The sequence below is a fragment of the Eretmochelys imbricata genome, chromosome 6, assembly GCF_965152235.1.
Source record: "Eretmochelys imbricata isolate rEreImb1 chromosome 6, rEreImb1.hap1, whole genome shotgun sequence".
NCBI classification, from domain to species: Eukaryota; Metazoa; Chordata; order Testudines; family Cheloniidae; genus Eretmochelys; species Eretmochelys imbricata.
Window position 1 is genome coordinate 28,414,186 of NC_135577.1, and position 24,676 is coordinate 28,438,861.

Below are 24,676 nucleotides of genomic sequence, written 5' to 3' on the forward strand. Positions count from 1 at the left end.
ATGTACCCAGAACCACCCGCAACAATGTTTTAGCCCCATCAGGCATTGGGATCTCAACCCAGAATTCCAATGGGCAGCGGAGACTGCGGGAACTGTGGGATAGCTACCCACAGTGCAATGCTCCGGAAGTCGACTCTAGCCTCGGTACTGTGGAAGCACTCCGCCGAGTTAATGCACTTAATGCACTTAGAGCATTTTCTGTGGGGACACACACACTCGAATATATAAAACCGATTTCTAAAAAAACGACTTCTATAAATTCGACCTTATTCCGTAGTGTAGACATACCCTGTGATTTCACCATCTTTCACTTCAGACCTGTGCAAGAGAAGGGGGGAGTATGTGCAGAGTTCCCTGTCCCCGCAGAGATGGAGCTAGATCTCCCTGCTTGACAGTCAACTGTGGAGAACTTTAAAGGAGTAACACAGGCCCAACAGCAGTGCTCCAAAATGGTGCTGCCAGCTGGAATAATTTCCCTCTCAGCTCCCTCAGGCTCCCCCAGCTCACTGTAGGGAATCACTTTTCTCCCAACTCCCCATCCCCTTTGTGGCAGCTCTATGGGTTTTACTATGGTCCATGGCTGCAATGCTTTCACTGGGAAGAGATAGGGCAGGATGTGTGGAAAGCTGATGATCGCAGGCGACTCTGTACCCCTTTAGGGTTTCCATGGGTCCCCGGTGGGCACTCCTTTGTTGAGCTGACAAAAACAGAATTTTGAAATGTTGGGTAAGAACAGGAGAAAGCCTCTGGAGTGGAACATATTTCTGAGCTGTCTATTTACGCTGCCTTTCTTGAGCTATTATGCAGTGATCTTCAGGCACGTTAAATGGAAGAGATTAGCCTTACCTCTGTTTGCACCATTAAAGGTCGATGCATTCGAAGATCATATACTACTCCATACACATCACTGGTGTTCTCCATTTCTATTTGCTGGATCAGTCGGTCAATTGCAATGAAAGTACCTGTCCTGCCAACACCAGCACTGCAGTAAAATGACTATGCGTTAGACAGAAGCATGACAGCCTTTCACCTATTATTTTCTCTTAATTATAGACAACCCAGGGCCTGATGCAAAGCCATTGAAGTTATTAGGAAGATTTCCACTGACTTCAGTGGGCATTGGGATCAAGGCCCTTACAGTCTGTAGGAGTTCTTATTACCATTGTCAGTAGGGCTGCATGATTCCTTCTGGGCTCGCAAAAACCATAAAAATTATACATAAAGTGCTTTATAAGGCAATTTTTGGTGCTGAATTTTCCAGTCAATGAGAGACCCCCAAAAGGACTACAGCAACAAAACCCCTTAATGAACTGTTTACTGTAAGGTAATGCATTTTGGCATCCATACTGTTTTACTGCATTTCTCAGGTGTACAGCAAAGGGCCCTTTCATATAACTTGGCAGGATGGAGAATACACATACATAAATAGTAAAGGTGTTGAGCTTTTTCTACTGCTTGAAAAGAAACACTTTAATATTAAACGTGCTCTTAAAAGGAAGCCAGTGTGGAATTACTGTACCTGCAGTGCACCAGAGTAGGAGAATCTGGGGGATTGTGGCTCATGTTTTCCTGTACCAGATGTCTAAAGTTAATAAGAAGGTCTGTTGTCTCTGGAACACCATGGTCAGGCCAGGAAGTGAAATGGAACTGGCGTACAGAGTGGATTTCAGTTGCATTATTCTAAAAGAACATACACTGAAAGATGAGAAATTAGGCCTCAAAAGAACATCACAAAACAATTATGGTAGGAAGATATTGTGGCTAGTTCAGCATTATAACAGGTGCCTCCTGTGAACTGTACACTACTTTCAGGATGCATTATTCAATTGTCTCTTTATGGTTGAGGACACCATTCGCCCAGATAAACGACTGAAATTCTTCTCTTTTGCCTTTGCCTTTATACTGTGGTCTCTTTAGTGTGTGAGTACGGCCTCCTCATGTCAGCATGGGTTGCAGGATCACAGCATGGGCTCTGCACCACTGCTGCTGGTGAGCCCATAATGTGACTGGATCCTGTAGACAAATTTTCATGCAGAGATCCCTTAATCATCAATGAGGTCCCACACTGGTAATTCATTAGCAGGCCCATCAGAGGGTTCTATAATAGAGCACTGAAAGGTCAAATTATGGGTCCAATCAGCAGATGCACATTCAGTCCCTGACTCCCACATGAGGCCGATTGCTGATACACAGCATGAAACACCTTAATCAGATCTTAGGCAGGAAGGAGACTAGAGCGATCATGTCCCAAATTAAAACAAGCTGTACAATATTTTTCCTTTAGCTAAGTTTTACTTTTGTTGTGAAGTCTGCAGCAGTGATTGCTTTCCCCATTCTGATTTGACTTGGATGGTGAAGTTTCTCTTTCCAGAGATGCAGTAGATATATTTCTACAAACACATTAGAGTCTTATACACCCAATGAATTACTCACGTCTTCCACTGTGAAGTCTCTTATTGTCCATTCTGGAAGGACATACTCTGAGACTAATGTTACAGTAATGTCATCATAATAGTTGGATCCTTTGTCTGGCCAATATTCCTCACATTTTGTCTAAAAAGAAAGCGATAATGTTAGCTATACTGTACAACAGTAACAGAGGAGATTTTTATGGAGTGCAAAGAAAAAGCAAGGCAGAGGAAAAGCAATGCAAGGATAAATTGCGTATTTTCCCCTTTTAGTCCTAAATTACAGTCCATCCTAGACTTGAGGACATTCAATAGATAGTTGTAAATCATAATAATCATGATTAGCTTTTGGGAAATTAAGCAGCAAACAAGGTAATATAATTTACTCACTTATAAAAGATTCTAGATGACAATAAGCTTAAAGCAATACAAAACACAATTCCATTCCTGATTTTCATTGCTTACTTATGCTTTAGTGTCATGAGGTATACAATTTTTCTGTGGTATGGACACAATGGGTTACACTGATCATTAATGTAACTTTATTGCCCTGCCCAGACACCCTTCTCTGGGGCTGCCAGCCGCACTCGTTACCCCCCTTGTGATCTTCAATGCCTGCAGCTGATCTATGGCTGCCTCCTGTACAAACATACCGGGAATTAGCAGGGTTGGTGAGAGAAGGAGAAAGCTTGCTCCATCTTCCCCTCCAAGCGCATCCTGTGCCAAAGCAGTTATAATTTGGCCACATGCATGTCATCTGTTAGATATCGATGGCCTGATTCCAAGGGTTCAAAGCACTCACAGCTCCCACTGAAGTCAACAGGAGTCACGGATGCTCAGAACTCCTGATGGTGTGGCTGATGTGATTAGGTCCTCGCTTACAGACAGGCCCCCAACCTGAACCAAATACTCACCAGCAACTACACACCACACAACAAAAACACCAACCCAGGAATCAAACCCTGCAACAAACCCCAGTGCCAACTCAGTCCACATAGCTTTTCAAGGGACACCGTCATAGGACCTAACCACATCAGCCACACCATTGGGGCTCGTTCACCTGCACATCTACCACTCTGATATATGCCATCATGTGCCAGCAATGCCCCTCTGCCATGTACATTGGTCAGACTGGACAGTCTCTACGAAAAGAATAAATGGACACAAATCTGACATCAGGAATCATAACATTCAAAAACCAGTAGGAGAACACTTCAATCTCTCTGGTCACTCAGTAACAGACCTAAAAGTGGCAATTCTTCAACAAAAAAACTTCAAAAACAGACTCCAACGTGAAGCTGCAGAACTAGAATTAATTTGCAAACTGGATACCATCAGATTAGGCCTGAATAAAGACTGGGAGTGGTTGGGTCATTACAAAACCTAAACTTAATTTCCCCAATACTAATTTCTCCCTACTGTTACTCACACCTTCTTGTCAACTGTCTGTAATGGGCCTCTCTCATTACCACTTCAAAAGTTATTTTTCCTCCCTTGGCATCCTGCTGTTAATTGATTTATCTCGTTAGACTGACCTCATACCTGGTAAGGCAACCCCCATCCTTTCATGTATTTATACCTGCTCCTATATTTTCCTCTTCATGCATCTGATGAAGTGGGTTCTAGCACACGAAAGCTTACACCCAAATAAATTTGTTAGTCTCTAAAGTGCCACAAGGACTCCTCATTGTTTTTGAGATTAGCTAGGTAGTCAGATTAACTTTTTTTTCCTTTCATTTTTACAAAAGACTTGGCTCCTGCTCTCACTGCAATCACTGAGAGTTTTGCCACTGACTTCAGTGGAAGCATATCAGGCCCAAATGGAAAGTTAATACATTTAAACATGTACGGTGAAAGAGGGACAAAACAGTTGACACAAAAAATACAAATGAAGCAAAGTTAAGGTTGCTTGTGTAGCTTCAGCTCTGGCATTTTCTGTCTGAAGTGGTTAGCCGAGCACCCAGAACATTCTCAAGAAGGGGATAAAATTGCTTTACACTTTGCTGTCTAAGACACAATTGAACCACAATCCCGTGTTCAAAACCACGAGTGAATCCAATTGGAGGACTGGGGGTGTATTTTCTAGCATTTTTGATGCTTCTGCATTTCTTTATTTTTGCAGTATTGATTGGATTTGTTGGTTCATCTAGTCAAGTATCCTGTTTCCAGCAGGGGGCATTACCAGATGCTTCAGAAGAAGGCTAAAGAGTTCACACTATACCTAAACCAACTGAGCAATGCTGAACTCCCCTCCTCTCCCCCCCAAAAAGTAATGAGAACATGAAAGTACATGAAATAAATTTCATGCATGTTCTATAATTTTTAAAGACTTTGGAGTCCCAGGATAAACAGGTGCTATATAAACATAATGGTGTTATTTTTTTACTACTTAGAGTTAGCCGATTGCATCTCAAAGGAAAATGTAGTTTTAACAAAAACGTACCCTGCCTTGTTCAACACATTTTGTCAACATAACAATAGCATAGATATTTTTTTCCCAAATCATGCGCCAGAAGTCTTGCACAGTGTTGGGTAAGGGGCCTTGTGCAGCAATAAATTCTTTCTTGGAGTTGTATCCCTAAAATAAAAATAAAACCACATAACTATTTTTAATGATCAGATAAGAACAAAATTTTTAAAGTTTCATATAACTTAATAAGTCTGTCACAAAACAGACCCAATTTTTAATTTTAAATGATTTTAGTAGACTTACAGGCATATAGTTTGCATTAATATAATCATCAGTTGGATGGGTTTGGATCGAAAGTTTAACACGGGAAATGTCATCTGCAAACAAAAAAGTGATTGTTAGGATTTTAAACGTTTTGCAAAATACTATGTATGTTTAAAACAGGAGCCCTGAATAAAGGCTTCAAAATCAATATGCATTTTTTAAATTAGAATATATGTTACTATAGGAATCAGAAATAGGAAAGTTTTATAATCTAGAATAGATTTAGTGAATGATGTCTATAAAAGATAAGTGTTCAGCAAAATAAAATTGATTTTCAGAGTATTGAGCAAACTCATTATTTTTAATATGGACTATACAGTATGTGTGCATGTGCATAACAGAGGCAGTTTTCGAATGCCATACAATTTAAAGCACAGAAGAATGAGCATGTAGGGGGTGATAAAGTATAAGCTATTTCATTAGGAGACAGTAGTATACATATATACCAATTTAGAATAAAATACATAGATAGCATTGTAAGATTTCAACAAGTATGAAATAAATAGAACAAATCTAGGGTTTATAGGGCACAGTGCTCAAATGACATCAACAATACAGAACATGAAATTTAGTGTCCTTTAATTTACACGCACAAGTATATAAATGCTTTCTCCCAGGTCTGTCCCTACCAATTATGGTGCCCTACGCATCCGGAGCACCAGCTCCCCCGACCCCCGGCAGAGGGTCTGGGCTGCACTCAAGGCCTGCAGAGCCTGGAGGCAGAAGCTGGAGGGGGCCGCTTTGGAGGGCCCCACAGGCCCAGAGCGGCCTGGGAGATTAGCAGGGGGCCTGGCACCGGCAGCAAGAAGCGGAACGACCCGGCCCCAGCCGTTCTGCCCCCCCCATCCCCCCACCGAGTCGCTCAGGTGGCGGGGTTGGGGAAAGGACCACCCCCCGCACGAATTGGGTAGCGGGAAGTGGAACGACCCGACCCCAGCCCACTCCACTTCCCCCATCTCAGCCCCAGCCGTGTTGCTTGAGTGGGGGTGGGGGGTTGGGGAAAGGACCATCCCCCGCACTCACTGGCAATGGGAAGTGGAGTGACGCAGCTGGGAACTGGCAGAGGAGTGAAGTGGGCTGGGGCCGGGTTTCTCTACTTCCCGCCGCTGCCGGTGAGTGTGGAGTCGGCCTGACCCCTGCTGCCAGTGCAGGCCCCCTGCTAATCCTCCAGGCTGCGTCCATTGCTGGGAGAAGAGGTGGAATGGGGGCGAAGCAGGGGGGAAGACTAAGAGGTGGGGCAGAGGGAGTTGTCCCGGGCCCTACACCCCCTTAGGAATGGCCCTGCCCCTTGCTTTCTCCCATGCTGCCCCTCATTCTTGGGAGGAGCTCCCCGTAAATATCTGCAAAGCAACCTCATTATCCTCCTTCAAATCCCCCTTTGCTGCGATGCCAACAAATAACTTGACAGTAGTTAGGCTGCTGGTGTGCAGAGACCACTGCCTGCCATGCTGACCACCGTTGTCTCATTGTTTCCTTACACTCCCCTGACTGTCTATAGCCATCTGTTGTCTCCTACCCTTCGGATTGTAAGCTTGTTGGGTAGAGCTTCATCATGGATGAACCATCAAAATGGACACACGAGATGTGTGTTGGTGGAAAGCTGTTTATGTTTTGTTATTGTTGTGGCTTATGGAAATCTAAACAATGGGTATCACAGGTTTATTTATTTTGAAACTCACATCAGTGTCCATCCTGGAAGCACGTGAGCATCTTCTATTGTTGAAAACCTTCAGTTACAAAACTAACCCAACCCAAAGCTTTCAACCAGAAACACAACATGCAAAAACAAAAGAAGTGACTTACACGGCAAGACATTATTGTACCTATTTTTTCCTCTGTTCTCAGTAAGTTCAGCTGCAAATTTAGGCTGATGAATGCCCACCGACCTCAGTTCCTACAGCAAAATAAAGAATTTTTTTTAGTGATGACACTAGTTTAAAGACAGGGCAGAGCCAATCACTGGGATATGCCAACAGTGCTAACACACATGATGTCCCTACAGCAGTGGAAGAATTAGGCCTTGGAGAAATGGTAATAAAATGAACTCTTCTTTTTTAAAATGGAGTGCAAAAGAGAGAGCAGCAAGCCTCATAGGGAGGAGAGGATGATTAATAAACATGTGCGTCCCACAAATTGATTTTTGCACTTGCTCTAAAATATGCATGACTAACAGTGACTGCATGTTCGCTCAGGCCCTGAGTCAGCAGAGCACTTAAGTATATGCTCACCATTCAGCATGTATTTAAAGTCCCCTTGGCTTTCTTGCATTTCTTTGCTGAATTGGGGTCATGAATATGAACTACAGCTGTCAGGCCATATGCTAATTGTGCAGGGTGAGGACCTGTGCACAGGAAGAGGACCTGATTTAGGAACAGGGAGTGGTGTGGAGCTGGTTTGGAGTCGAGACAAGGAGGAGGAAAGAAGGACGATGATGAAGAGGGCATTGAGGAAAGAGGGGCAGGGTGGAATATATGGCAATAGAGGAGTTGTGGGAGGATACATAACTTGAAAGGAAGGCAGGGCAGAGCTATCTAGTGCCCTATAAGTTAAAATAAGGAGTTTGAACTTGATATGGAAAGAGACAGGAAGTCAGTGAATGGCTTCAGGGAGGAGGGAAAAGTATTCTGTAGAATAGCAGACAATTGAGCTATTCAATACCTTTCTATAAGTGACTGCATGGACAAATAGGTTGTTTCCTGGTTTGGGGTTCTCTCTAGTTACCTTCAAGTTTACATGCACTTTATAGAAAAATATTTATTGGATGTGAGGGAAACAATATTTAGCATCTGCACAGCAACTTACCGCTCTAAAGCCATTTAAGGTACCATAAACCCCAGTAAGGTAGCAATATCAGTATTATGCCCACCCACCCTTTTTGCAAATGGGGAGACAGATACAGAGTGGGTAAGCGGCTTTCCCAAGGCCACATGCTAACTAAAGTATTGCTACATACATGCCCGCAGACAGGTTTAGTGCCACAAAATCTGAAATGTCTCTCTTACATTTCAAATAGAAGGCAGATAAGGTAATGGGTTGTTGCAGATGGGAATTCATTGTCAGGGATATGGTTCTGTCACAGTGGTCACCACCATCTCAGAACCATGAATTTTGCCATTTATATAGACCTTGCAGCTGTGCATTAACAGTTTGTTACTTCACTTTGATCAGCTGCCTCCTTCCCTACCCATCATTATCCCTTACAACCTGCCTTTTGACCCTTCCCCCTTGTAGATACCCCAGGCCTCAACCTCCTGATCCTCTCTGCCCCCAGCTTGCCCGATCCCCAACCCCATCTCTATCCCGTCCTGCTTCAATCCCTGACCCCCTTTCTTGTCTCTCTCCCTAGTCTGTTGCTGGGACCTGATGCCCAACCTCAACACTTCACTGGCAGACCCCATGCTCCGATGCCTCACTCTGGAGAAGCCCCCTCATCTCAGCAGGAAGAATGGCACTGCCTGGTGCCCTGGCCGGCTGCTTGACAGCAATCAGTTCAAGCCTTCTGCATTCCATCCTGCCCATCCCTCCTCCAGCAATGAGCTGAGGAGAGAGACAGGAAAGGGAGTCAGGGAGCAGGTGAGCTGGGGAGAAAGGGGGCAGGGGGATTCAGGACTGGGGAACCTACAAGGGGTAAAGTAGGCAGAGAATAGGAGAACAGGGAACCTGGGGGATGAGAGGGGCAAAGACCTAACCATGCCCCTTCTAAGAGCTCTGCACTGGGGAGAAGAGTCTGCGGGTTGGGGGGAGTCAGAGTAGAAGGGGGACAGGGTCCCCCATAATATGAGCGCTGATTAACCAAGAGGACTAGATCAAAGCGAACTAAAACTGTGAATGCAGGGCAGTAGAATCCACAAGGTTGCAGTGCCCAGAGCATGGAATTATCTATTTTTTACCATGCCTGTGCCATCAATTATGAATAATTTTACTGTAAATAAATCATATTCTTTGTATATGCCCAGTCTCTGACAGTGGTCAGTCACCTCTTTCTTTTTCCTCTAAACAATGCCTGGCTACTTCCCAAAGAGAAGCTATTTTTTCCCCCACTGTAAAAATACTTAACTGAACTCCATAACAACGGGTAATACATACTTCGTACTCTTCAGCAAATCCACAGTTCGAGTCAGCTTGCTGTTTCTTAAAGTAGGACTCAAAGCTTTCAACTTTAATTGTATTGGATCTAAAACAAACAAAGCCATTCATTTATTAGTATTTGCTATTAGCTAAATAAACCGTAAATTCAGTTAATAGCAGTCATTCATGTTTACAAAATGTGATTTACTTACTTCTTGGGTCTTGAGGAGGGGAAAAAAGAAAAAAACATGATTAGACACAGCACAGTTATACTTTTACTATATTACTCTTACAAGCTTTATTTTACACTGCAGGACAACTAGACATATAGCACCAATGCTCTACTATGGCCATGGAGTTTCAATGCAATTTAGGAAAGAGGATGTGAAAAGGTGGCATTAAGTCACCTTTGAAAGTCCCTGATCCTGGATTGGTCATGTATTGGGTCAATCTCTTGGTGTAACTTTGACTGACTGCCAATGGCCTCAAAGGCTGCTAGGAATCACGGGGATGCCCTGCTCTTACATGGTGTCCGAGCCATTTTATGCCAGCTTTGCACTACCTGAGGTTCCCCCTATACTGGGGTGACCCTCCCATATCCAGCTGTCCTGGCTTTAAGGCTATTTTGCACTGGTGGCTCAGCACAAAGTAGCCCTGTCACAGGGGAGAATCAAGGCTATAGTGGACAATCTTGCTTAGGCACAGTGTGCAGACAGGTCCTCTACACATTGCACTTTGTAATCTGGATTATTTTGTCAATGCATAAGAATACAAGACAAAGCCACCTAAAGGACATGGTCATCTAATTCCCATTAATTTTAACGGGAAGTGGGTGTTCAATTCCATTTGGCAACATTGAAAGTCTCTACGTAATTATCTTTAGACTGCAGTAGGTTACGTTTGGTTCTCTGAATTCCATAAGGAAATAAAGTGTTCAAAGCTTTAATACCAGGAACTCTGCCGCAGAAAATTGTATAGTACACAATTATCAAAGTTCTGAACAAGTCTTGCCAATATTATGTAAACTCAGAAGATAGTGGCTGAAAGAATATTTAACTCACCTAATTGGGGAAAAGGGCAGCTCACTATTTTTTCCATCTTTCCTGTTGGGAAAGGGTGGGGTGGGAAGAGATTAGAAGAATTTATGCAAAACACAAATGAGATTCCTGGCAGAAGCTCTTTCTGTGCCTGTTTCATGATGGTTTTTCATATACCGTCTGATCTTGTGCAAGAAGCCCTAACTGCGGCTCCCTTATGCACTACACTTACAGTAACCAGTAAAAAAAATCATTAATAAGAAATATGCTCATGAATGAACAATAGACAAGTGTTAGTCTGTTCTAATGGAGTTGAGCAACAGGAAACAGATCCAAGCCTTGTCTACATGGCAATCTTAGCCACTGGTGTTGCTGTACCAGTGCAGATCCCTGGTTTACATTGGTTCAGCTTTTCCCAGTTTGGAACCAGGGTCAACCGCATTAGTAAAAATCATGTTGCACTAATGCAAGCTGAGTCTACATTAAGAATATGCACCAGTGGCTAAAATCCCAATGTAGAAAACGCCCTAGAAATAGGACTCTAAATGCTGCATAATGATTTAAGAAGTCAGACATTTATCCAATGTGTTTACACCCTTGCTGTATGAATAAAAAGGATCTTCACAGCTTCAAAGAAAGCTGCTCTCCTGGATCTTCTACTTAGGAAGCAAGTGTTGGTCAAAAATGGAAGCTCGTGGGAAGGAACAGGAACCAAAACAAGAAGGCAAAGGAAAATCCTAAAAGGCTTCCCTATCTTTTAGTAGCCTTTTAGAATGTATGTTCTGCATTATTTGACTGGTAACATGAGAAGAAAAAGAGCCTTGATGGACTTCAGATTGTCTGGAAAAGACTCAGGAATTAGGGACACTCTCAGCACATCTTGGCTTTCTAGAGGAGCACAGCGTCTATGTATTTTCTCACAGATTTACCAGGACAACTTTTGAAAATTTGTCCATTAGATCTTTTCCGCTTAGCCTTGCCATTAGCTCCAGAAAGGAAATCTCAGACCACAAGTTGGGTTCCAGTGTGGCCAATCGAGAAAAAAAAAAAGCCTATATAAGATATCTTCACGGCTTGTCTACACAATCATCTAGTTTGCAGTAAGCTGGGATGTAAACCTACCCCGCACTATCTTGCCATACTCTAACTGTCCCTGTGCATCCTGCTGACACATGCTAACAGTACCTTAATGTGCTGTGATCTATTCTGCTTTGAAAAAATAGCTCAGCATTAACACATTGAAGTACTAATTACAAATGTGCTATGGAGCACTATAGTCTAATTCTGATCTGAATTACACAAATATCAATGTAAATCTGAATTTACACCAGTGGAACAGAGCAGAATTTAGCTCAGTGATACACTGTCATGATGAAGACTTTGTTTCCACAACAAAATCATCTAAGTGAGTTTGAATGATCTACTTTGAATTATTGTGATATAAATAAATATTTTGTATCTATAGAGCTTATTTTAAAACATTGCTTTTAAAGTATATGAAAACAGGAATAGCGCTGGCTTCTGCCTCATTATGAAAAGCATTATAGAAGGGCTAGGTATTTATTATTATTTTTATTGTAATGGTGAAATAATGTGGTGCTCTTTTCAGAAGTGAATGTAACAGTTAACGTGGAGTTACCTTCTCCGTCTCCAGAAAATGAATCCCACTACAGCAGCTATAACCACAGCACCCAAAATACATCCAACAACAGCTCCAGTGATGACACCTTATGGGAGGATAAAAACAGAAACTTTTCATGAATTATCTATCAAATCAACAATGATCCAACATATCAACAGGCTACAAAGGACGCTAATGTGAATTTCTAATATCAAGAAACAAGAAAAGGATATGGTTAAAGATTTTACAAAAATAAAATGAGTTATCCAATGCTGTTTACAGACTCATAAGCAATGATAATCATTGATTTTTACCTCCCACTTCAGTTAACAATAATTAACTATTAGGAAGTGTGACAGGGTTGGGCCAGATGGCTATAGAAGAGTAATAGAAGGCAGATATATTAGCCCCAGGCTAAATAGGTCCCTTTTCTCTGAGTAAGGTAACAGGGAAGGTTCCAGAACAATCAGGAACCTTCTGGAGACAATTAAGACAGGCTGATTAGAACATCTGCAGCCAATCAAGAAGCTGTTAGAATCAATTAAGGCAGGCTAATCAGGGCACCTGGGTTTTAAAAAGGAGCTCACTTCAGTTTGTGGTGGGCGTGTGAGGAGCTGGGAGCAAGAGGCACTAGGAGTTGAGAGTGAGAATGCGGACTGTTGGAGGACTGAGGTGTACAAGCATTATCAGACGCCATGAGGAAGGTCCTATGGTGAGGATAAAGAAGGTGTTGGTAGGAGGCCATGGGGAAGTGGCCCAGGGAGTTGTAGCTGTCGCACAGCTGTTCCAGGAGGCACTCTAGACAGCTGCATTCCACAGGGCCCTGGGCTGGAACCCGGAATAGAGGGCGGGCCCGGGTTCCCCCCAAACCTCCCAATTCCTGGTCAGACACAGGAGGAGTCGACCTGAGCTGTGGATTCAGAAAAACGGCCAAGCTGAGGGCTGCCGTGAAGCTCCAAGGCGAGCAAATCCGCCAATAAGCGCAAGACCCACCAAGGTAGAGCACGAACTTTGTCACAGAAGATACTGTATTAAGAGTGAATAGATGGTGTAAAACAATCAAGGGACAGATTGTCAGCTGGTGTTAACTGCCATAGTTTCATCCATTTTCCTCAAGTTTTATTAAATCACACACAATTTGCAGAAAGGTGGCTCCATTTTTGTACCTGGATTTTGATTGCAAGGGTCAGCCTGAGAAGTTGCATTTTGAGCTATCCAACTCAGGGAGCAAATCAGATAGTTTGAGATGCATCTATTTAAATCTGAACCTGCAATTCATTTCACAAACTGTGCCCAGTAAGAGGAAGGACAGGTCTCAGCTTAGATGAAAGTATATTCAAGTGTCATATAAGAAAGTATCAAAGTGAAAAGTATGAACCATTAACAATTTAGATTTCTGCTATCTACAGTAAATTTCACAAGCAAAGGACACCCGTATGAAATGAGCTGACCTATAATGTCTGATTGAATAAAAACTTGGAATTTCTGTATCATCGCTCAACTAAGATTATAGTAGTTTTCTAATGGACATTGGAAACCAAGGGCTTGCCTACACTGGCAATTTACAGCGCTGCAGCTTTCTCGCTCAGGGGGGGGAACCCTCCCCGAGCGCAGCAAGTTTCAACGCTGTAAAGCACCAGTGTAGACAGAGCGCCAGCGCTGGGAGCGATGCCCTAGTGACTCGCACAGAGGCCATATTTTCAAAGGTATTTAGGCGCCTAAAGACAGATAGGCAACTATCCCACTGATGCAATTTTGAAAAATACCACTGTGACACTGCACCCCATACTCTTCATAGAGATATTAGTATATGATATAACATAATCATCATGTAGTTTATGCAGGATAGGTCATGTGTGAGATCATTGAAAAGGTTATAATTTACTGAATATGATTATCCTATTTGTATGCATGTATCATTTTCGTATTTGAAGTTAGGAATATTGACTATGTAGCTGTATTACAAATTGTGTTTACACACGGGGAACACCCACTAGACAAAAGGCTCTCAGTCTCCATGGCTGGCTGGAAAGGGCCCATTCAGGTTAATGAGCCATTAGGAGAGAACAATAGACCTTAGAAGAAGATTATTGCCCACCTGTGGGGAGGGCGGCTTCCTCAGGATGCTACAGACAGCATCCGACTCATGGCTGTTATAACACTACAGGGACATGTAACTTGGTGTTGGACTCCATCTTGGATACCAGTGTTTTCCCACTGACTGGAGTGGGAACCAAGCTTTGAAACAAAGGGTTCCCGCCATATGCAAAGGCTATTTAAGGCAGGGGAGTGACATCACTGTGGTTCTTCACTGACTCCCCTCCCAAAGAGACTGCTGGAAAAACCTGAGGAACAAAGACTGAACTGGGGGGAGGAGGGAAGAAGTGCTGGACCCCGGCTAAAAGGATTTTTAGCCTGTGAATGGAACACCTGGGGTTTCTAAGCTGTAAGCCTGAACAGCTTGCCCCTTAAGAACTTGCAGCCTGCTGGTATCATAATTTAGGATGAGAATTTGCTAGTCATATCCAATCTATGTAGTATATTAAGCTTAGTTTGCATGTTTTGTTTATTTACTAGGTAATCTGCTTTGATCTGATTGCTATCCCTTAAAATCACTTAAAATCTATCTTTTGAGGTTAATACACCAGTTTTTGCTTTGTCTAAAACCAGTGTATGTGGAAATCATAACTTGGGGCAGAAAGCTGTTGTGTATATTCCTCTCCGCATTGAAAGAGGGAATGAATTTCATGAGCTTATGCTGTACAGTTCCCTGTGCAGTGCAAGATGGTATAATTTTGGGTTTACACTCCAGAGGGGGTGTGTGCCTGAGCAGCTTGGAAGTTCCTTAGCTGACGCCTTCCCATACAGAGCTGATCACAGCATGTGCTCGAGAGCTTGTCACAGCAATACAGTGTAAAGGGAGCCCAGGCTGGTGGGTCAGGCTGGCTCAGTGGTATCCCAGTTCCAGGTGGCATCCATCACACCCCCTATGTACCTATCTGGATCTTTAGGCACTTAAACACATCTGAAAATCTGACCTAGAGACACAGGAAGTCTGTGACAGAGCAAGGAATGGAACTTGGGTCTCTGAAGTCCCCAGCTAGCACCCTACCCACCGGCCCATCATTCCCCTCTGTAGCTGTGAAACACCTTTAAGTGATGCCAATATCAAGTGTTGATAAGGAACAGCAGTAAGAATGGAGCTAAACAAGAAATACTGGGATTATAGGAGCATGATTCCACCATTTTTTTTCTACATGTCAATCTCTAATTTACAGAGAGTGCAAAAACACAGTAATTGCAATCTCTACTTTACTTATCTCTCAAAGTCTTCTTGTCTCAGCAGCTTTCCACTCTCATTTTAGTATACCATGTTTTGGGCTTGTTTTGTCATTTTTAATGTTACTGTAAGGGATTATGTAATATATGCATACAAGAGAGTTTTCGTAGAACTGCTCAGTTGTAAATCTACAGACCAACTACATTACAAAATTACAGATAAACAGACCCAAGCCTCCTTTCATTGAAGTCAATGTGTGTTTTGCCAAGAATTGAAATGAGAACACAGTTGGGCCTAATATATGCAAAACATGCAATGCAACATTTTATGTTAGCTTTACCTGGATCCTGGGGTAACGTAATTGCCTGAGAATAAGGTGTAAATGATACATAGCTTCTCTCTTCAACAATACGTCCACCATCACTACTGTTAAATTCAATTTTAGTGAAACCTGCAACACTCGCCCTGATGAGAGGAAGGGGAAATGAAATAGTCACATTAGATGACATTAACAATCTAAGCCTGACAAGCAGTATTTATGATCTGGTGATCCAATTATTACTTAAATTTCAATTGTATACAAGGAAATTACAACAAACAACAGGATAAATACCGGTATGAACCAAGTGGTTCCAGCGGCGCATTGTAATAGCCACACGATGTGGCTGTATTTCCTACTTCCATTACGTATGCCGAACTATCTGAACGGGAGGAAAAGGCTCTCTTTTGTGTAGCGTTTATGACAAACGTTACGTAAGTGTCTGTTTTCTTTTCCTGGAAGTCGTTGTATGTATAACTCAAACTGCTATTTGGAGGTTCAATGCCTTCTGAAAAAACAAATATACAACAGACATAAACTAATGTTTTTGTAAAATTGTATTTTAAAATACAGTGACTGGCTCAAGGGCAATAATAGTAAAGAAAATAACTAACGGTTATGACTATTCCAGCAAATGTGGAATATTGCCTGAAATTAAAGGCTGAGGGCAATATGGACAATCTCAGATACTCTTCACTGTAGAACAATTTATTTATTTTGCCCCCAGAGAATGTCACTGTTTTAATAACCTTTTGGTTTAAATTTTTTAAGTATGCTGAAGACTGGATATACAAACAATTTCTCTGCAGAAAACTACCTGCGCTGAAAGTCTTCTGTACTGAAACTACACTGCACACTGCTGAAAGTCCTTCTCGGACAGTCTTCACTAGACAAATCACATCATGTTAGAACCTGACTTTGAGGAGCCGCATTAACTAACACAGCTTTGCAGTCAGTGTAGATGGGACAAGTCGTGTTTAACCATGATCAGTTGACACGTACAGGTTTATCACAGCCAGCTGACAAGATGTTTAACACAACTTGCCTGTCACTGGGTGACTTTAAGGATGGCCCTTTCAGCGGATATAGATCCACTCCCACATGTGACACATTTACCCGCTTCTCCAGGTGAAGAAAATGAGCAAAGTCACATAACAGGCAGGTTGTGTGGCTAAATTAGGCCTTCTGAGGTGGAGCTAAACCAGAAACTTGTAGAGGACGAAAAGGTGTGAAGGGAGATTCCAGGTAGAAAGCCTTTGGGAGTCAGTGCTTGGTAGAGAGCAGGGAGAGACTCAGAGAAGCCCAGGAGAGCATGAGGGGTGAGAGTGAAAAGATGGCAGGCTAGCGTGGGTCTGGATTTTGAAGAAAGAATTCAGACAGATCTTCAGGAAGGAGGGGCTGTGTCCAGTTTGAGACTGAGGTGGAAGACTCTTGTGTTTGTTTTGGTGCTGGAGACCCTGGAAGGGGCGGACTTTTTCTTTAATGACTTAGCCTTTTGCAGTGACGTGGACCCCCAACTACTGCAGGAACCAAACCAGACTCCGAGGGTGGGTGATCTAGACTGAGAGAAGGAGAAACTAAAGCAGCAGCTAGACCAAAGCCAGACCTGGTAGGCCATGCTACTACATCATCCCTGCCTCCACTAGCTGCAAAGCTGTGCTTAATACTGAGTCAGAACATGACCTTGAGGAGTTGAGTTAACAAATTGGACCCAATTTGATAATGAAGACAGGCTCTTAGTATGCCAGGATTTAGCGCATAAACCTCAAGAACCTGAGAAGTAAGGGCTGCTTTGGCCTCCTCTTCCTGTTGGGAGAGATTAAAAGAACTGGTCGACATAGACCAAATAGGAGTTGTTTGGGAGTCAATAGCTCCTAGTCCAGAAGACTCAGAAGAAATATTTCCTGTGTTGACTGGACTTGTAATTTGGGACATCAGTAATGCTATCAAGCCATGCAATCACTTTAAGTCAAATTGCTTAAAATAACGTTTTAAACATAATTTTTAATCTAATGTTGTAAATTCCCGGGTGAAGGTGGAGTGGGTAATGGTATAAAAACACCTTATATCACAAAACATGAAGCAAGGTTGTCTAAATACATTAGTCTGTTTCTCCCCATCCCTGCCCTATGTTGTTGTCAAGGAGAGAATTCCTGGATTTTGAAGCAGATTATGTTGCTAAACCATGAAAAAATTATGAGGTAACAATGCACTTCAAATCACTTGCTGTCAGAGATGAGTTAATAGCAAATACACAGAGTTAAATGTTCAAAGTGTTATGTGAGGAGGAAGTAGCTGGCCATTGTTAGCAGAATTTGTGCATATCACAGAAGTGAACCATAAAAGTATCGGACTGGAAGGGATCTCGAGGCTGCCCTCGGGCATCCCCACTTATTGCTTTTAAAAAATAAACCCCCCTTTTTAAAGGAAATAGCATTAAATTAATATCTAACAAGAGGTTGCAGAAAGGCTAGGGAAGGTTGTTTTGTGAGCAAACTGTAACAGCTAAAAAACCAGTTATGTGCATGCTACAGGAGGAAATTAGGGCTCACTGAAATCATTGCCTTTAATGGTGCAGGATCAGGGCTCAAGGCAGAATAGTTTCTCTGAAACCCTGCTTGCTTTACATTAGAGCAGCTGATGCTGTTTCTGCACTGAAGAGAATGATGAAAAACAGTTACAAATGAATTATATTACAGTCCCAAACAACACAAGCCCACCCTAAACTTAGTGTACTAAGATTAGAGACAGTTGAACATTATACAGTTGGAGCATTAAAGTTACACTTTATCAAGGCTGATGAGCCATTTCCTAAAATCTTTTCCCCTCACAGTAAAGCATCTGACACTGACAAATTGGTATTTCCCTTTTCAATTTCCATCAGTCATGACTAGAAAAATCTATTTTCTTGCCCAAGTGAACAAACACAATATAGAACCGTGCTTTGCATGTGATTCAGCTTTAAATATTAGTGGTTAGAGGCATCGGAAAAAAATACAAGTATGTTGATAAAACACTGACATTAACAATGTAATTTTGGGGCAGTCAATTAAGGCAAACTGAGGATACCGGAGTACAAGAAGCTATTCAAGTATCACTGATCATGTAATCACTATTGTACAAGAAAGTGTACTTAAAAAAAATATGGAGGGAAGATCTACAAAAGGAAGCTGCTTGGAGATACATACCCATTGTTAAAACAAAAGGCAAGTTGAGGTATCATTATATCTGTTTATATGTCAATAAAATCCTGCCCTGGGGAATCACTTATTTCAGCTGCCTTCATTTGCAGGAATTAAACATATTTTAACCAGCAAAGAACAGGCTTGCTGATTTCATGAATTATCACTGTGGTTAACCAAGTAAAATTTTTCTTTGATTTTTGATGTTTTAAAGATAATGTGTTTTATAGCAATTCTCCATAGCAAGCCTTATGGCTTCCTCAGTTTCCCATAGCATGTGATGCTGACAATGTTCATCCTGCCTTTCATCCATAAAATTCCTCCCACCCCGCAATGACAATAGGCTATTATTAGTACAATTGGAAAACAGTGCTTCACCTCCCCCAACTTTCTGACATGTTTGTTGTAATAATCTTTACAGCCTTGAAAAACACCCCAAACTTCAGAAGTTGTTAATTACCAGCCCCTAGAATCATTCTACAAAGAAAAGACACTATACAATTTTGCAGTTCATGTTATTGGCAAACCAATAAGGAAGCTGATCAGATAGCATAGTGGCAACATTGTGAAAGGCCTATGAACTAGACTAATTCAGGCTAGTCAAGTCTATGAGTGAAATCCTGGCCTATGAAGTCAATGAGAGTTTTGCCATTGACTTTAGTTGAGTCAGAATGTCACTCTATGTTTCTGAACAGCAACTGCAAATATCAGGAGTAATTCTTCCCCTTCCACTTAGTTTAGGATCTAAAAAGTTTGTCCCGATGGATATACACATGATGTCTGATATAATAATAATACATCTGGGAGCTAACATCCTAACATCTTACCTTTAGCTGTTGTGATTACTATTGCATAGGCCGTTAGCGGTCCATTTTTTGACTCAAACCTATTGACTTGAATTTTAAAGGACTTGTGAGTGACTGACGTAATATTAGGCTCTTCTCCTGGAGCAGGGGGGTCTGTAACAGAGAAATATTAATATTAAATTAGCATCTCAACATGTGGGAAGGAAAAGGTGAATCAAGGAGAAAGATATCTTATGTTGAAATATCTATCTTCTCCAACTACCTAGGAAAAGTTACAAAGAAAGCCCACCATTTTCTCCCATTATTGCAATTTGCACATTGGGCGACATCATATAAATGCACATTAACCAGCACATTTTAATGTCACTTAAAGAAGCATCTTTAAAACCAAGCAAGCCAATAAAGAAATAGTGTCCCATCCATATAAAAATGCTGTAAAGAAACGAAAGTCCGTATCTTTGATCATACTAGTTCTACCGAGTTAATATATATATTAACACACACAACTTTGAATAAGATAAAGACTCTCTCTCATAGCTTGAATATTCACATGTACTGTATAATGCTACACATTTTGCATTTTGTAACTTAGAGTTCTTTTTTTTTTTTGGCCCTGTACCCCACACCAAACTTTTTACACTTACCCGTGATACTTGTAACACATATTCTTTCCACTGGAAGGCTTTCTTTCCCACATGAACGGGTTATAATCCTAACATTGTAGGAGGTAGAATAATTTAAATTTGTTATAGTTGTATCTAGGTTACCAGACAAAACCAGTGTTTCATTGCTCCAGGCATCATTGAATGTATTAATGCTGAAGCCAGTACTGACACCAGCAGGGAGCTCCCACTTTACTGTTAACTTAGGCTCTTTAGTCACTGGTGTACAGTTAAATGAAGACACTGGTGCAGCATCTGCAAAAGAAGAAAACAGCTTAGTGGAACAAACTGGATGGTTATCTTAGGGTGACCAGATGCCCCAATTTTATAGGGATAGTCCCCATTTTGGGGTCTCTCTCTTATATAGGCTCCTATTACCCCCCCCACCTCTGTCCCGATTTTTCACACTTGCTGTCTGGTCACCTTACGTTATCTGTTTAATCCACTTAAGCTCCGCAGGGCAGGAGCCCTCGTTTTCATCTGCCTGTGAAGCACCACGTAGGTTTATTGTAATACTATACATAAGTAATAAATATTATCTAGCACCTATTTCCCTTTATGTTCTCTGCTATTTTTCTATTCCCTCTCATCTCTATAACACATGCCAGTCTTTCTTCCCATGGCGCTATATTCCTTTCTTCTCTGATTTATAGTATGCATTTTGCCTTTATTCTCTGACCACTTTTTTCTTTTAACATTCCGAGGTTTATGAGTTTAGACTGTGTTTAAAAACGCAGGAAAAAGTGCAAAGGAAGAAGCAACTAGCTTGAAAAAAATCTGTCATACAAAAGGTAAGTGACATTAAATACTTCATGAATGACTGTTCTACAGAAAAAGACTGCTGTTATCCTTACATGGCGGCGCACAAAGATCGTGGGCTAAATTCCACTCTGATGCATACCTTCTGCTACTTCATTGGAGACGATGGATGTGCACAGAGTTAAATTTTACTCCCAAATGTCTTCAAAATATTTTGATTCCAATTCTGATCTCACATTCATTGGTATAAAACCAGTGTAACAATACTGACTTCAGACAGGCAAAGTATAAAATACAAAATAAAATAAAAAACATCAGAAATCTCATGTTGTATCCTCTCAGTCCCTTCATCTGTATGTTTTCTATCAATGATCCAGTCCTGCAACACCTTACTTATGCCACCAGTCCTGAAAAGCCATGAAAAGCCATGTACTACTTGTGTAAGGACTAGTAATGCTCCAAGATCAGGACTTTTGAATGTAAACCTCAGAAGTAGGAACTGGTCTGCCTACATATTGGTAAGGCACCTAGCACACTTTTGGGTGCTAAATAAGCAAATCAACTGTTTTCTATCCTATACACAAAAAACAAAGCATTTAAATGAAAGAGGCACATATTTTTGTAACTTGCCTGTACAGTTAGTTATGTTTTTTCGGTTTCCTTCTGTTATTTTATCACCTGCTTGTGGAAACACCGTGAATGTATAGAAGGTGCCAGGGTTTAAACTGGTAATTCTAGCCTCAAATGTAGAATTTGTGAGTTGATATGTATTGCTTTTATTAGTTAGAGATCCATTTCCTTCTGAGACTACTATGTAAGTGTACTGAGAAGCAGCAGTGTCATTGTTTTGCCATCTTAAGTTTACTTCTGTTGTGTTGACATTTATAACTTGGAGGTCAAATACTGGACTGGGTCCTGTTGAAAAAGAAAGATATAATGGACATTAGTTAATAGCTGTGCAGAAAGATTTCCTGAAAGAAAGATACAACAGCAAAACAATTAGTGTTCTAATTTGTAAATCCTCCCTGCATGTTGCCTAATCCATACTATAAAGCTGAAGTATAAATATACACATTGATTACGATCTTGTTTACAAAATGGCATAAATCAGGAACAACTATTGAAATCAGTGGAATTATAACACTATAAGCAAGAGCAGAAACAAACCTAGAGAATTATTACTATTCACAAAGATACAGATGCAAACAGGTGCTTAGTGAGTGCGACACGGAGTCCCATTTGTGGTTCACTCCTCTTTACCAGCAACGTATGTCAGGCCTGACATACTCACTACAGCTAATACACTGTTGTCGTAACATGAATCTAAAAGATGTTGTGTAAGTTATTACATACAAAATGATAATACTCTGGTCTCAAAAATCAGTGTGTGGTGTGTACAAAAAGTTATAAATATGTGCCAGAATTATACTCTAAAAATGTGCTTGGTAAGCAATGCCTAAACACAATCGGCCCAAGACAAAGGAATGTTTCTTGGCTTATCCGACCAGCCTGGCCGTCAGGCAGAGACAATGAATGTACATTCACATGCAAGGTAAACAAAGCCATCAGGAGGGCATGTGGGGAAAGATTACCACTTTATCTCCACAGAGGATGGAGATTGTACCCCCAGGAAGCCTTCCTGCCTCTCAAAGCAGGGTCAGTGAAATTTGGGAAGATACAAGGAGAGAGAAAAAAACATTTTGGCATCCTTCACCTGAACCAAGCACTCTGAGGTCTGTGAAGGGTCCTGGCCAAAGAGTCTGGTCAGCCATGCTAGAAGAGTGACTGGGTGAAAAACACTTCTTTGAACAAGAGAGTCTGATTTGCTAAATCAGGTTTTACTCTTAGGAGCATATTTTTACTTTTGTTTGCTTGTAACCCTTTCTATCTTTATTCCTCATACTTGGTATCACTTAACCATTTTGATAAATAAATTTGTTTTACTTTTACTATACACCAATTCTGTGCACTGATTGAAGAGATGGGTGGGTTAATCTGAGTTAAGCTAACAGGCTGCAGTATAGACTCTTTAAAGGAGCAACCAAGTTAATGACTTCTGTGACTGTTCCAGGAGAGGGCTGGCACTGCAGAGATGTCTCTGGGGAACTCAGGAGTAGAGGTTTACTGTTTGTTACCTGTCAAGCAAGGTTTGGACTGGCCGGGGGGGACTGGCAGGGGAGGGGGGATATGTGATGGGGTAAGGCCAGATGGCTATAGAAAAGTAGTGGGAGACAGATATATTAGCCCCAGGCTAAACAAATCCCTGTTACCAGGATAAGTAAATGGCAGCTGCTCCAGGTCAATTAAGACACCTGGGGCCAATTAAGATCTTTTCAGAAGGCAGGGAAGATAGCTAGGTTGATTGGGACACCTGAAGCCAATGAGGGGCTGGCTGAAACTAGTTAAAAGCCTCCCAGTTAGTCAGTTGGGTGCGCATGTCAAGAGCTGTAGGAAGAAGCCATGCTGTTGGAGGAACTGAGCAGTACAAACCATTTCAGGCGCAAGGAAGGAGGCCCTGAGGTAACGGTGAAGTAGATATTGAGGAAGTGGGGGTTGCTGTGAGGAAGTGGCCCAGGAAATTGTACGCATCCTACTTCCAAAAAGTCAGCTACCATAGCTGCTACTATTAGGGTCCCTGGGCTGGAACCCGGAGTAGAGGGTGGGCCAGGGCTCCCCCCCGCCCCAATTAATCACTGAGACTGGGAGACAACAGAGACTGTGCAAGGGAGGATTGCTTCTCCTCACCTCCCTTGCTGGCTTATGATGAAAATGGCTCAGAAGGCTGTGACCCTTGCCTCTAGAGAGAGAAGGGCTACATGGAGGGTCACAGTGAGCCTCTGAAGCTAGCGAAATCCACCAGGAAGTGCGGGACCCAGGGAAACAAGGACAGAGGTTTGTCACAACTGCTGTCAAGCGTTGGATCATCGTTCACAGCGTGGTGGAAGAAAGAGGTTAAAAAAAAACTGCACTGGGTTTTTGGAGATTTTTTTGTTTCATTTTGTGTTTGTTTTGTACCACAATGGAGGAGGTGTTAAGAGCTCTGGCACAAGCCATGGCAGCCCAGCAGGAGGCCACCCGGGTTCAGGCAACGGCACAACAGGAGTGTGTGCGGCTACAGCAGGAAACCAATCAATTATTAATGGGCCAGGTGACCCAAGATTGTGCCCTCTTGCGAGGGGTAGTGGACCAGCTGAAGATTCTCACCACCCACGTCCGGGGGTCTGATGGGACGCGAACCCTGAGGGCCACTGGTTGTCTGCCAAAGATGATGTCGGGAGATGTGCTGAGTAGGCCAGCATTCTTGCCCCGTTTTTGTGCAGAGAGGCCCAGAAGGCCTACTTTGACTTGCCTGCCATGGATGCCATTGACTATACCCAGATGAAGGCAGAGATCCTAGCACGATTAGGGGTGACAGCAGCGGTATGGACCCAGAGGTTCCACGAGTGGAAATACCAGGAGAACGAAACCCCAAGGTCCCAGCTATTCGACCTCATACACCTCGCACGGAAGTGATTACAACCCGAGGTGTGCAGCCTGGAGATTTTGGAGACCCTGGTCATGGACCATTACATGCGGGGACTGCCACCAGATCTCCGCAAATGGGTAAGCCAGAACAATCCGTCCATGTACGATGAGATGATCATGCTGGTAGAAAAACGGTTGACAGCCAGGGAATTGACCCGACTACCCAAGGAAGGCCCCTTTTGAAGCAAGCACCTGAATCTACAGAGAATTCTTTCCTGGGTATCTGGCTGGTGAATCTTGCCCATATGCTCAGGATTCAGCTGATCGCCATATTT

General features: G+C 42.2%; 1 protein-coding gene across 1 annotated transcript in view; it reads right to left on the reverse strand.

Annotated features, from left to right (window-relative positions):
• The window catches only part of PTPRJ (protein tyrosine phosphatase receptor type J), a 130,636-nt gene that overhangs the window by 9,381 nt on the left and 96,579 nt on the right, over positions 1-24,676 (reverse strand). Inside the window, exons 9-23 of the mRNA XM_077818299.1 lie at positions 21,507-21,791; positions 20,100-20,372; positions 19,477-19,608; positions 15,762-15,975; positions 15,489-15,613; positions 11,887-11,974; positions 10,272-10,313; positions 9,423-9,431; positions 9,229-9,316; positions 6,946-7,036; positions 5,122-5,195; positions 4,852-4,986; positions 2,434-2,553; positions 1,520-1,680; positions 847-982 (exon numbers count right to left, since the gene is read on the reverse strand). Coding sequence (XP_077674425.1) covers positions 847-982; positions 1,520-1,680; positions 2,434-2,553; positions 4,852-4,986; positions 5,122-5,195; positions 6,946-7,036; positions 9,229-9,316; positions 9,423-9,431; positions 10,272-10,313; positions 11,887-11,974; positions 15,489-15,613; positions 15,762-15,975; positions 19,477-19,608; positions 20,100-20,372; positions 21,507-21,791 — 1,973 coding nt within the window. The remainder of the gene's footprint in view (positions 1-846; positions 983-1,519; positions 1,681-2,433; positions 2,554-4,851; positions 4,987-5,121; positions 5,196-6,945; positions 7,037-9,228; positions 9,317-9,422; positions 9,432-10,271; positions 10,314-11,886; positions 11,975-15,488; positions 15,614-15,761; positions 15,976-19,476; positions 19,609-20,099; positions 20,373-21,506; positions 21,792-24,676) is intronic.